This window comes from Leptonychotes weddellii, chromosome 2 (assembly GCF_054177405.1).
Source record: "Leptonychotes weddellii isolate Sample4059 chromosome 2, ASM5417740v2, whole genome shotgun sequence".
In the NCBI taxonomy this organism is placed as follows: domain Eukaryota; kingdom Metazoa; phylum Chordata; class Mammalia; order Carnivora; family Phocidae; genus Leptonychotes; species Leptonychotes weddellii.
Window position 1 is genome coordinate 126,819,909 of NC_138370.1, and position 14,553 is coordinate 126,834,461.

At 38.8% G+C, this 14,553-nt stretch overlaps 1 protein-coding gene across 1 annotated transcript in view; it reads right to left on the minus strand.

Annotated features, from left to right (window-relative positions):
• Window positions 1-14,553, minus strand: part of SLC4A4 (solute carrier family 4 member 4) — a 278,229-nt gene that overhangs the window by 26,519 nt on the left and 237,157 nt on the right. The window contains exon 20 of the mRNA XM_081813147.1: window positions 13,183-13,344. Within this exon, the coding sequence (XP_081669273.1) occupies window positions 13,183-13,344 (162 nt within the window). The remainder of the gene's footprint in view (window positions 1-13,182; window positions 13,345-14,553) is intronic.

Consider the following 14,553-nt stretch of genomic DNA (forward strand, 5'->3'; position numbering starts at 1 on the left):
GTACTCAGCACATGTAGACCAGAGATCTGAAAGCAACCTTGAGAAGGTATGCCTACGACGATTTCTCACCTTTCACAGTATAGGAAAATAATTGTTTAATAACCAATTAAACGCGATCACTGCGGTAATTAATGCACCCTTAATCAGAATAGGCTGATTTTACTGGTCACAATAACGTTTATTGACTGGAAGAGCAGACTATGTAACAAAAGGTCTCGCTCTTTTACTCACTAAATAAATATTGTTAAATGTGTCCACAATGTTATTCTGTGGTTATATTTCCCTGCTCTGTTTATGAAGAAATCAAATGCTCAACGCCCCTATGGAGCCTGAGAAAACAGAGCAGTCCATTTGCACAGCATGGAAGCAGAAGCACCGAGAGCCAGAGTATGGCCAATCTGAGGTAATGGAGACGCTGGCTTTAAAAAACTGAGAATGTAATTTACATTAGAAACCTGGTGACTGTTATCATTCAGGTCTGATTACAGTCAATTAGAACACTGCTCTCCTCTCACTGAAATGCCAAGATTTCACCCCTGGCTCACAAACATGGGTCTAATCCTGTTCTCAAAGAACTCATCACAGGGTAGCTGACACAAGAAAGAAGAGCACACATTGACTTAGTCCAGGCTTGACTATGAACAGAAGTATCCTTGGGAGACAAAGGTTAATATATATTCATGAAAGCAGTTCATTTCAGTACAAATGGTTTGAAACCATAGGGTTTGGATTGGGAGTGGGATAAGGTAGGGGAAAGGAGAGCAAAGGGTGGGGATGAGCTGAGATAAACTTGTTCAACAATAACTAATGAGGTGAGTATCATGGTACATCTGGGCCTCAGTCATTCCATTCCTTGAACAAATACTACTACCAACTTAATAACAGGCACAGTTCTGGATGGTAATGTCCTATCTGTGAATAAAACAGACAAAAATTCCCATATTCGAGGTGTTTCCATTCCACTGAGACAACAATAAACAACACAAGTAAGTAAACTGTAAACTATACAGTATCTTAAATAGTACTAAGTACTAAGTAGAACTATGAAAATTTGGGCTTGTACGCTGAGTATGATGGGAAGCCACTGGAGGGTTTTAAGTGGAGGAGTGACATGACCTGCTCACATACTAAACACTATGGCTGCTATGCTGGGAACAAACTCAAGGACAGTAAGCCCAGTTAGGAGGTTGCTACCAAAATCCATGCAAGAAATTGTGATGGTTAGAGCCAGAGTAGTAGCAGTCAAGATGGCAAGAAGTGTTTGGGTTCTGACTATACTTTAAGGTGGAATCCACAGCATTTGTTCACTCCTGCCTGTGGATGTGTCTTATGACCTCACTGTAGACCATTCATGCTCTGGCCTCTGTTCACATCTGCAGCCTCATCTTTCACCTCTCCCCTGCCCCCATCCTATACCATGGCCACTTTCAATCATATGCAATTCCTTCAATATGTCTTACATACTAATGCCTTTGTGTCTTTGCCCATCTAGCACCCTCTCCCTGGAATAACCTCTACTCTTCCTTCTTCTTACCTTGAACCAGTCCTACTCAACCTTAAGACTTAAATCAGCCTTTATCTTTTCTGGTAGTTTTCCTGCCTCAGTCCAGGTGAGATGGGTAAGTCCAGTTAGGTTAGATTTCCTCTTCTTTGTTCCCCTGTCACTTTATGCTTTCCTTTACCACAGCACTCATCACACTGTTTTGAAATTATGTGTGCATTTATCTGGCTTTGGCGTTAGACTGTAAGAAACAGGAAGACCTGGACTATGTTTCTTTTTCTCTCTATCCTGAATACCTAAGTAGAGTTCAGGGAGCATAGTCAACTCTCAATTAATATTTACCAAAAAAATGAATCACGAATAGCATGTATACACTCTTCTGAATGGCAACTATAAACTCTTAATCAGCCATACAGAAAATTAAAACTTGATTTGTTAATTGGTAGAAATGTGAATCACTTGGTAGGGGGGCGGAGGGAAGGTGAACAACAGCAGGAAATATCACATAGTTTTAAGCCCTATTTAGACTAAATCACTCAAGACCATATTAGAGGTACCAACATGGTAATTAATGGACAGGATCCCCAAATCTCGGCATCAAGGAAACTAATAACCTACGGATGTACACGTTGCCTAGATCAATGGGTCAAAAGAATAGCTGTTGTAGAAAATGTCATGTAGGCTACCGTGAGCCAAATCCATGCTTTCTTGCTCTATTTCAACAAAAACAAGTTTGAACAAGATATCCTGGAGACTAACAAAAAGGGGCCACATAATACCAAAGAGGGTGAAGTGAGGATTTTAGAAAGTAGAATACAGAGGAAACTATGCAAAACCACCAAAATAAATAAAAGCTCTGAGAGAAAATAATTGTAGATACATAATTACTGTGTGCCCTGACATCATTCTCTTCAAAAAGTCTTCCTTTCCCTCAACCATGTTGAGACTTCTTGCTCCTCTTAAGAGGAAGGGGAAATCATCACCATGAACTGAAGGCCCTGCCAGGCCTGCCTCTGTGTGGTTCCCTCTTCATCCTCAACTCTCCCTCTGTCACTGCTGCCACACTGGGTTCTATCAGGAAGGCATTCGTTCTGGTCAGGTTACTTCCTCTTGTAAAGCCTGTACATACACTGTGATTCCTGTGCCCCAATGGAATACTCTTCCCACCCAGCCTCATCTAGCTAATTCCTACTAATGCTTGAATCTCAGTATAAGTGCCATCACCTCAGGGAACTCCTTATAGTTCCTGACATAGGTCAAACCCTCTCTTACAGCTTCTTAAAGCACCATCACCTCTCCTTCACAGCACTAGCCACATTTGCAATGTCACATTTTGCATGACTATTTGAATGATACCTCTCACCCTCATGGACCAAAAAAGCTCTGTGAGGACAGGGACCATGGGTGTTTTTGTTCACCACCATTGAAACCCCAGAACCTGGCACAGTGCCCATCATAGAGTGAACACTCCAGATAAACATTTGTTGGGTAAATGAATGAATGCTACTTCATTTGTTCAATGGCACTCTGCTAGATCCTAGAAGTAAAATTACAGTAAATATACAATCTTTGCCCTCAAGTGGCTTACAATGTAGTGCTAGAGCTGGACAAATCAAGAGGCATTTGCAATACCACACTGTTCTATACATGGGATGAGCTTGGGGTGCCATGCAGAAGGGGTATTAAGCCCAAAGTCAAAGATGGTATTCATAGGAGGTGGTATTTAAGCTGAGTCCTAAAATATGAGCCATAACCAGCTGGGAGGCAAGATATAGGGAAGCAGGAGGAAAAAATTAGACAAATAAGCCACCATTTTGAGAAAATGAAATAGAGTTGGTGCATAGGAGGGGATGGGAGAGGTAGGAAATAAGACTACAGAAGTAAGAACTTTAATGTTTTGCTAAAGACTTTGGAATTTTTATCATAAAAGCAAAGGGAAGCCATTAAAGGCTTTTAAGCAGGCAAGTGATATGATCAGATTTCTATTTAGAAGGATGGCTCTTTTGGTTTGTAGAGGACATACCGGAAGTGGTCAAGACTGGACGCAGAGAGGACAGACATGACAGCATTGCCATAGTCCAGGCCAGAGCTGACACAGTTCCAACTAAAGTAATAGGACGGGGGGAAGGACAATGGACAGATGGGAGAGATTTTGAGGAGACTGAGTCCAAAAAGGGAAAGACCATGAATTTATTTTGCCAAATTTCAATGCTCAAGGCTTACAATGTCTATCTAGTACAGTGTCCTACATACAGTAAACACTGGAGACATATTTGTTGACCAGAATGGTAAAAGCTATGCTAAAAAATTCATAGTGCCCCAACTATTGCCATCTTTATGGACGGAACCCAAATGGTTATGTTAGAGAAGTTGTTCCTGAACTTATACATATGAAAACAAGCCAACCCTAAGATGTTTCTTTTAGTTAAAGGTATCTGAATAACTAGTTCTGAATGGAATAAAAACAGTATTCAAATATTGGAACTTTTAATAGAAATAGTACTGTAAGAAATACAGAAAACAGCATTTTTCAAAAATAGCATGTGCATTGTTCCTTACCCCTCCTCCCCATTGCCACTGCCTTTTGCAGATTTTCATAATCTCCTACTTGAATTACACAGGGGCCTCCTAACCACTCCCCTCCACCCACCCCCACTCTGGCACCTCTCCCATCCATCCTTAATGCTGCTAGAGAGAGTGTTTGAATGCAGTGTAGGTGCCATTCATCCAGGCTGGAATGTTGAGGGAGCAGGGAAGGCCAGCAGGAGATGAGCAAGTCAAACAGGGCAGAGCCAGTCATGACAAGCACGTGGCTTGCCATGCTGAGATGCTCCCCATCTGATACTATGATAGGGGCCCTCAAAGATTCCTGAAGCTTCATCATTCCTTAAATGGGCATTGCACATTCTGCACCATTCCTCAAACTGGTACCCTGTTTCTAAGTCTTAACATTTGTTTAAGTCCGTTCTCTCTCTCCAAGGTCCAGTTCAAATTCCCCTGCTTCCTTGACATCACTTAGCAACCCTTGGCCCTCAACCCCGTCCTCACCATAGAAGTCCCTGCTTCAGTCCTGTCCCTGACAGCCCATTCTCCTTACAGAGTAATCTTTTTAAAATCTCAATTATTATATGGCACTTCCCTGCTCAAAACCCTCCAGTGGCCTCCTGTTTCCACCTAAAACACAGTAAAGTCATCTAAAAGGTTCCATATCAGTGTTTCTTCCTGGAACTCTTTTGTCCCCCCAGGGAACACTTGTCAATGTCTAGAAACATTTTTGTTTGTCACAACTTAGGGGAAAGGGTGCAAGTGGCATCGAGGGGTTAGAGACCAGAGATGCTGCTAAATAGCCTACAATACACAGGACAGCCACAACCAACAAAGAATTGCATTTGGGAACCTTTGTTCTACATGATCTGGCCCTACTCCCTTTGACCTCACCATGCATCACTAATTCCCCTATGTTCCAGTCACGCGGGTCTGTTATCTGTTCTTCAACATACCAACATACCTTCCCACCCTGGGGCCTTTGCATTTGCTCATATCTTTGCTTGGAAAACTGTTATTTAATAAACACCCACTGAACACCCTATACCATGTTAGGCCTTGTGTTAGATAAAATAGTAAGTAAGAAAGAACATGTGCCCCTAACGGGTTTATAGATTATTAGTTGAAGCCAGATGTGGAAGCAAGTAATTTATTGTATGTGCAAGATACAAGGCACAAAGAAAGCCAAGTCAATCCCAACCTTGGTGGTGGAGTTAAGTGGTAAATAGAGAAAATCCATTAAACTCCTTCAGGGCAGGGCCTATAACTTAGAACAATTCTTATCTTCAACATCTAACACAAGTGTTCCATACATAGCAAGGACGCAAAAAAATGCCCAAACGGTTATGTACGTCCTTTAAAGTTTAAAAAAGTCCTGTCTCCATGAATATAAATGCAAAGGATGTTCTACTTTTTGAAATTAGATATTGTTTTAAGTAGCAGGACAGGAAGTGAAATTTTATTTCCTTTTGATATTGTATATGCTTTGCTAATACAGAACAAAAGTCAATTGGAATAAATCCACAGAAATCAAAATCTAGGGGAGAAAAAGACTAACAGTCTAAAGTTTACATCTGGTAAGTAGATGGTAACAAAGGGTCAGAGAAGTACACACACATGCACAGACACAGAATAAACATTCATTATTGTGCATAGGAGACCCCCATGATCCAGACAATAAGCTGGTTTATGGGGACACCAAGAACCATGACATAGTTCCTCCCCACAGGAGCTCACAATCAGATGAGGGGACTCAGATCTGTACACAAATTACAATGCGCTCTAAACAGAGACTCAAAGAGGTTTGAAAGAGACACCCAAAGTACAGAGAATAAACTGTTTACCAATGTCTAGAGTGAACCCACAAAAACTTCCCACTGTTGGGACATCTAAACAGGGCTTTGAATAATAGACATCTAAACAGGGCTTTGAATAATAGAAGCACTCCCTATGAGAACTGGAGATGGGTTGGCAAGCTTTTCAGCTGTCACCCATCTCACACAGTGCAACAACTCTGGGAACCATGTGGCCCAAGGTAACCAAATTCTTCATTATGTATTTACTGAGCCTACCATATGGAAATCGCTGTGATGGGCCACAAAACAGAGCTGGAGAGAGGACTAAAACATATCCTTGCCTTGAAAACATTCGGCTCAGAAAAGGAGATAAGGTCATTATCCAACCTAACTAACCTCCATGCAGGATATCATGTGACCAGTGCTATAGAGTAATGCACATTTAGTAAGAGCAAAAATTAGAACAACAGAAATTACATTAGGAGTGAAGGCTACACTGACAAGTTTATATCTGGAGGCTCTTAAAAGATGGGAAGGATTTTAGTAAGAGGTAATCATCGAGGAATGGAGAGGAGAGTTGAAATAACTGGCAGGAGATGTGCCAGATTTGAGGAGAAACCAAGAATCCATTTGATCCGAGCATTGTATAGTATGTGGAGAGCATCATTCTAAATTTGGGTTGAGAACATATCACAAAGAGATTTAATTCCCAGGCTAAGGCAAATGGACTTCTTCAAGGAGCAAATGTTTAGAGGGCCAAGGGGTAAAGTTTTAGAAATATAAGGCTGACATATAAGAACAACACTTAAAAAAATTACTGCTTTTGAAATGAAGCAAGGGAACCTGATTATTAACTCATGGTTAAACAGTTAGAATAGTCTAGACATGCAATAAAAGGACTGGATTTAAGGTTATGATAACAGGAATAGAAAGGAAAAATAAAACAGGGCAAATTTTGGAGTTATCCAAGAAAAGGACCTCAAATTAAGGGTTTTACCACAAAGGGTATCAGAAAATTCACTGATACACCAACTTATGTCTATGCCTAGATACTTATCCTAAACTATTTCTCCCTCCCACCTACTTAAAATCATTTTCCTTGTGAGAAGTATCCTTTGCTTTGCAGTCTGAAGCTCAGACTTGTTTCCTACCTCTGCAATGACTCAGGAAATAACCTTGGAGAAGTCATGACCTTGCTGAACCCCATTTGCTTTTGAGTGCTCTGCAGGGAGAATGTGGGACATAACTAACCAAAATGATGGCCAAGAAAAGCCAAGTGGCTTGGCGCTCCTACATCAATAAGGAGCGGTTCAGCAGAATGGAAAGGTGGATCCCATCCCAACAGAGCAGCCAGCCAGCCAGGGCCACATGACACAGAGCCAAAGCAAATGCCACCCCAAAACATGCTGCTTGTAATATTACAATGCTTCCCTCTCTCTCACTCTTCCAGGTTTCTCTTTTGAATCAATTTCATAGCAGTCAGACCCCTTTAATTTCAGACCGATCTCCAATGTTCACGTTCCACAGCCACCTTTCCCAATAAAATGTGAATAAAACAATATCCAGAGTGAAAAGCCTTTCATCCATGATATCTCTCCACTGGTATCATGAGATTTGTGTCAAAACACTGGCACTTATTCTGTAACTACTGTCATTCAAAGAAATGATTTCAAATAAGCAATTCCTAAAAGTGATGAAAACTTAAAATTCCTATTTTAAGAGGTAAATCTTAATATGTCTTGATTTTCCAATGTTTTCTATAGGGAATAGGAGAATTTTAAAAATTCCATATTTTATCAGGAGTGCCTGGCTGACTCAGTCAGTGGAACATGCAACTCTTGATCCCAGGGTTGAGAGCTGGAGTCCCACGCTGGATGTAGAGATTACTTAAAAATAAAGTCTTTTAAAAAAATTCTATATCTTATCAATTCTAAATTTGCTAAACTTGAAACTCTGAATTTTATTAATAAGAAAACTTAAAGAGCAAAAGTAAATAGGCATTTATCTCCAAAGACACATAACAAATCAGGTCAACTATATAACAAAATTAAAAATGTGCTTCCTAACTCTTTTTAGAATAAAATAAATTAGTTATCATCCATTCCCAGCCTTTCAAACTAAATCAACACTGAAACCCCTCCCAGTATAGAGCATCTAAAAATGCTTGACCAAATACAAAAAATATCTTTTAGAAATCATGGCTTATCTACCAGAAAGTAAAAGAAACAACTGGAGACAAAAAACAATGGCAACAAGAAAGACTGAATCTAGGGCGCCTGGGTGGCTCAGTCGTTAAGCGTCTGCCTTCGGCTCAGGTCATGATCCCAGGGTCCTGGGATCGAGTCCCACATCGGGATCCCTGCTCGGCAGGAAGCCTGCTTCTCGCTCTCCCACTCCCCCTGCTTGTGTTCCTGCTCTCGCTATCTCTCTCTCTGTCAAATAAATAAATAAAATCTTTAAAAAAAAAAAAAAGAAAGAGTGAATCTATAGGGTCAGTAAGCCCTGGGGCTTAGGCCCACCCTGAGGGACCTTAGGGCCTGGATTTAGAATGACCATCTGAACTCTAGGGACAGGAGACCAACTCTAGGGATATGGGGGAAAGGGTATAAATGAAAGACATCCCTTGAAATGAAATTAGGATACTCTAAACACAGCATACTCAGCTGGTCAACTAGGAAATAAGACACCCTACAGAGAAAGACAGTAGGGATATGTGCCTCTCTAGGCTTTGCCTCTAGATATAAAGCCATAAGAAAAAAAGAATCTCGAAAGATATTTCTCACTATAAATCTGCAATTAAGTTTGAGGCTGGAATTCACATTATCTCTATGGTCTAGAAATCTTGAAGTCAAAACGTAATGTAAAATGGTCCTGACCTTCTAAGAATGTCTTCCCACCCTACCCTCAAAAATAAAGAGATATAGATATAAAATGACAAAACTATACTTCATCAAGCTTCTGGATCCAATGACCAATTTAAAGAAAATACAGAAGACAAAAGAGCATGCTAAATGACACCACAGGAGGAAAAGCATCATGATCTAGACTATGGCAAATTCTATAGTGCAAATGTGGCAGATTTTTTTTTTTTAGAGAGAGAGAGCGTGGGGGGGCGGTGGGAGAGGGAGAGAGACAGCCCTCAAGCAGACTCCCTGCTGAGTGCAGAGCCAGACACAGGGCTGGATCCCAGGACCCCTAGATCTTGACCTGAGCCAAAATCAAGAGTTGTACATTTAACCGACTGAGCCACCCAGGTGTCCCCAAATGTGGCAGATTTTATTTTCCAAAAATGACTGGAAAAATATCTCCTATCCTGCATATTTTTCTACAAGTGTAAAATTGCCATTCCTCCATCAAACAATGGAGCCCTTCCCCACCCCATTCAGTGGAGGCTGGGCCTGGAACTATTTTGACCAATCGATGATAGCAAAGTAAAGAATAGAGCTGTGCCAGTTGCAGGCGTAACCATGAAATGGCCTTGCATCTTTCACTCTTAATTCTGGGAAGTCAGTTTCCATGTACCAAGTACAAAGAGCTCAAGGTTGCCATGCTGCAAGAAGCCTAACCCACATCAAAAGGCTCTGAAGGACGAGATGCTGTGTGGTGAAAGAGAAATCGGACAGACAACAGACACACCAAGGAATCAAGGTACTAGGTATATGAGACATGGGAGTGAGTGAAGAAGCTGTACTGGACAATCAGCCCAGTCAACCCTTCAGATGACACTAACTGAAACTGCAGGAAAGACGTCAAGCAAGAAGTATCCACCTGAACCCTGTCAACCCAAAGAAACATAATAAATTGTTGTTTTCACTTGTTATATTGCAAAAGATAAACTGAAAAACAACCTGGTTGTCTTCAACAAATAAATATCTAGGGAAACCAAACAGACTGATGGTGGTGGGTGGGGAAGAGAAAACTTACGAACTAAAAGTTTATAAAAGACTTAAGATAACAATATTTGAAAGTTAATTGGAATCCTGATTTAATCAAATAAACTATATTTTTAAAGTTTATTATATTTATGACACATTAGTAAATTTAAATATTGACTGGATAATTGATGATATTAAAGAATTTTATTAACTTCTTTTAGACTGATAGTGGTACTGTGGTCATGCTTTTAAAAACAGATCTTATCTTGGGGAGCCTGGTGGCTCGGTTGGTTGAGCAGATGACTCTTGATTTCAGCTCAGGTCATGATCTCAGGGTCCTGGGATCAAGCCCTGTGTTGGGCTCTGCGCTCATTGAGGAGCCTGCTTGAGGATTCTCTCTCTCCCTCTGCCCCTCCCCCCACACTCTCTCACACACTCTCTCTCTAAGTAAATTTTAAAAACCCAGATCTTATCTTTAGAAGTACATACTCTAAAGTTAATGGATAGGGCCGCCTGGGTGGCTCAGTTGGTTAAGCGTCTGCTTTCAGCTCAGGTCATGATCCCAGGGTCCTGGGATCGAGCCCCATGTCGGGCTCCCTGCTCTGTGGGGGGCCTGCTTCTCCTTCTCCCTCTGCCTGCCACTCCCCCTGCTTGTGCTCTCTCTCTGTCAAATAAATAAAGGGTGAAACAAAAATACTTTCATACAAACAGAAATGATCCCTACAGAAAAAATTTCAAAAGTCTAGTAAATAAGAACTATTTAAGGGAAATTGTCTAAAGAAAAATATTCAAAAATGGAAGGTCTGAAATGCAAAAAAAAGAAAAAGCTAAGAAAATGGTAAACTTGTATATAATTCTAAAAATACTGACCATGTCTAATTGTATTTTTAAATCCAGATAGCAATCAGGTCTGGGTAATTACAATATATGACTCAGGAAGGAATATCAACATCAAAGCATTCTTTAGCCATTAGCATTTTTCAGCAGAAGTATAAACATGCTGACTAGCTTTAGAACTTAAATATGCATATTAAAATATACAACATAATCACTAAGAGAAAAGATAAAATGTATAACTTCCAAACTAACAGAAAACAAGTTAGAATGAAGACCAAAAAAAAAAAACCAAAAACCTATCAACCTAAAAGAGGGTAAGAAAGGAAAATAAAAAAGAAAGAACACAGAGAAACTTAGGCAGGTAGAAAGCAAAAATAATTTTGGTAAAAATGAATCCAAATCTATTAGTCATCACTATCCATTTAAACGGATTAAATATTTTAGTCAAGAGAAAAGACTGTAAAAATGGATCCTATGTGTTATTTGCAAGGAGACACGAGACACAAGGTATACTGAAAGTAAAAGAACTGAAAAATACATACCAGATAAGTGAAAATTAAGCTACCCTAGCTTTATTAGAATGAAATAAAATAAGCTTTAAGGCAAAAAGCATTACTAGAAACAAAGAGAGTCACATACAAAGTTCAATTCACTGAAAAGATAAACTAGATACAAATGTGGATGTACCTCACATGGCTTCAATACAAATAAAGAAATATTAACAGAAAATGATGAGATAGTACAAAAAATCCAATGTAGTAAAAAAGTGCTTCTTTGAAAAAAGACTAATAAAATTAACAGACCTCAGGCTAGATTGATCAGGGAAAGTAAAAAGCACAAATCAGTAACATTAGGAATTTAAAGGGAAAAGTGACAAGTTCAGATTAGAAAAATAACAAAAGACAGTACTATAAACAATGTATCAATAATTTTGAAAATATTGGGGAAATGGAACAAAATATAGAAAAGTATAAGTTTCTAAAACAGATAAATAGAAATTATGAATGTTTTATAACCATTAGAACATTTTGATCATCAGTAAAACTACTCAGCCCAGATAGTTTTACAAACATGTTTGATCATTCAAAGAAAAGATAATTGGCATGTTACACATAATAAAGAGAATATTATATTCTATTTCAGAGAATGGAATAGAAGTGGAATAGGAGGAGAAACACTCCCCAGCTCATTTTATAAGGATAATATATTCCTGATACCAAAATTGGACAGGGACACTGTAAGAAAGAAAATCCACGGGCCAATGTCACTCTTAAAAGAGATGCAAAAATCCAAAATATATACATATATAATATACTGTATATTATATAATTATGTAATAATTATACATAAAGATATAAAAACTACGTATAAAAGAAACTATATTCTACCAGGTTGAAAGGTTGGTTCAAGAACAGAAAATCTATTACTGTAACTCACCAAGTCAACGGATTAAAAACAAACATGCTTTTATCTCAATAGTCTCAGAAAAAGTATTTGTCATTGTCTTCATTAAGGACAGTTACCACATTAAAATCAGATGTAGGATGACACTGGCTGAGTGGTAAACAGTTTATATTGCCCTCTTTGGTGGTGAAGGAAATATGATCTCAACTTTTTCAGATTTAAATGAGGTCTTCCTAAAGTATTATATCGAGGACATGTGTCAACACAAAGCGATCTGTGACTGTGCCAAGTCGGAAAGAATATTAGCTATAATCTAACTCTCAATAAAACTGTCTTGGTTTTCTCAATGAGATACCACCTCACACCAGTCAGAATGGCTAAAATTAACAAGTCAGGGAACAACAGATGTTGGCAAGGATGCAGAGAAAGGGAACCCTCCTAAATTGTTGGTGGGAATGCAAGTTGGTGCAGCCATTCTGGAAAACAGTAGGGAGGTTCCTCAAAAAGTTGAAAATAGAGCTACCCTATGACCCAGCAATTGCACTACTGGGTATTTACCCCAAAGATACAAATGTAGGGATCCGAAGGGGTACATGCACCCCAATGTTCATAGCAGCAATGTTCACAACAGCCAAACTATGGAAAGAGCCCAGATGTCCACTGACAGACGAATGGATAAAGAAGATATATATTATATACACACAAGGGAATGGAATATTATGCAGCCATCAAATGGAATATTATGGAGCCATCAAAAAAATGAAATCTTGCCATTCGCAATGATGTGGATAGAACTAGAGGATATTATGCTAAGCAAAATAAGTCAATCAGAGAAAGACAAGTATCATATGATCTCACTGATATGAGGAATTTGAGAAACAAGACAGAGGATCATAGGGGAAGGGAGGGAAAAATGAAACAAGATGAAACCAGAGAGGGAGACAAACCATAAGAGACTCAGGAAACAAACTGAGGGTTGCTGGAGTGGTGGGGGGTGGGAGGGATGGGGTGGCTGGGTGATGGACATTGGGGAGGGTATGTGAGCGCTGTGAATTGTGTAAGACTGATGAATCACAGACCTGTACCCCTGAAACAAAGAACACATTATATGTTAACTTAAAAAATAAGAATTAAAAAAAAACTGTCTTGGTTTTGAATAAATTAGTATTTTCAAGTACTATAAAGAAAGTAGAAGGCAATGATAACCACTGTTATGAACATTTACCTTGAGTTTATGTTCTTTCCTGTTCACGATCACAGCTGTGATTTGCTGGTCCATGAAAATCAGAATGGTAACCAACAAAGCAGGGATAGCAGCTGCAAGGTACACCCACCAGGGGTTTCCTCCAAATGGTGGAACAAACCAACCTCGGTTTGGACTTGTTGGCTTGAAGAAGAGAAAGAACATTTTCAAAGCAATATTAATACATACTATTTGGTGAAAAATCAATGGGAGAGACACAATTTTATTTCTGGAGAGCCAACATATTCAAAAACAGAAGCAGTGCCTTACTTATAGGTTAAACAAAGATTAGTCACCAAAAACATCCTAAAGGTGGTTATTTTAAGGCGGTATTTTAAATGAAGGAGAGTAAGAATATAGACTGAGGGGAAACGGATAAATGCCATTTTGTGCATTTAGGATGATCTAAGGACTCAAGAAGGAAGACAGTGATTTATGTTAAGAGGCAGCCAAAAGAAAAATTCAAATATAACAGTAAAGACACAGGCAAGAAATTACAAAACAACAATGAATTTTGTCCATGAATTTTGGCAATTATACTGAAGTTATTTCTACTACTGCCAAATTGTAATAGTTTCACATAACATAGAAAAAGCTACAAATATTTTTATATGCTATAATTGAACTTGCTTAAATACTCTGGTCTTTCTTATACATTTGAAAAATGAGCCAGAATAACTGGTTAAATCCTTAGAAATATTACCAAAAATAAAAAATACGATTATTTTTCTAATTCTCCATCTATCCTGTCAGATCATACATCTGTACTACAGAAAAAAAAAAATATTTTCCTTTCCTTTTCCTAATGCTAAATAATGCAAATAAACCAAATAGAATCCTATGAATTATTTTCTCTACATTTACTAGTCACTTCTCTGAAGATATTTCTGTCTTCCATCTCCCTTTGCTCATAACTACATCACTGAATCTATTCGCATTTTACTACCTTTATCAGGTTGAGAACTTGGAAGGGAAGGAAATTTCTCTTGTTCATCAGTGCATTTCAAATCCCCTGTAAAGAGCCTCGCTCAAAGCAAACATTCAATAAATATTAACTTAAGTGAACTAATCTCTGAATGATTGAAAACTTATCTTTGCTAATGAGTATGAGATGGCAGAGATAATGCAACAATCTATTTGCTATACCATAGATACCACTTCCTCCTTAAGTAGTTATTAAGCTAAAACTGCAGTTAGTTTAATTTTTCTGAGCAAGTATATAGTCTCAGTGATGGAGAGAGAGGCTAGGAGTGTTCTACAAAACAAGTGAAAGACATAATGAAAAATTAGGGAGGGATATGTAAGAATGACTGAAATGTAAATTTTACCCATTAGGCCTGCACAAACCAACAG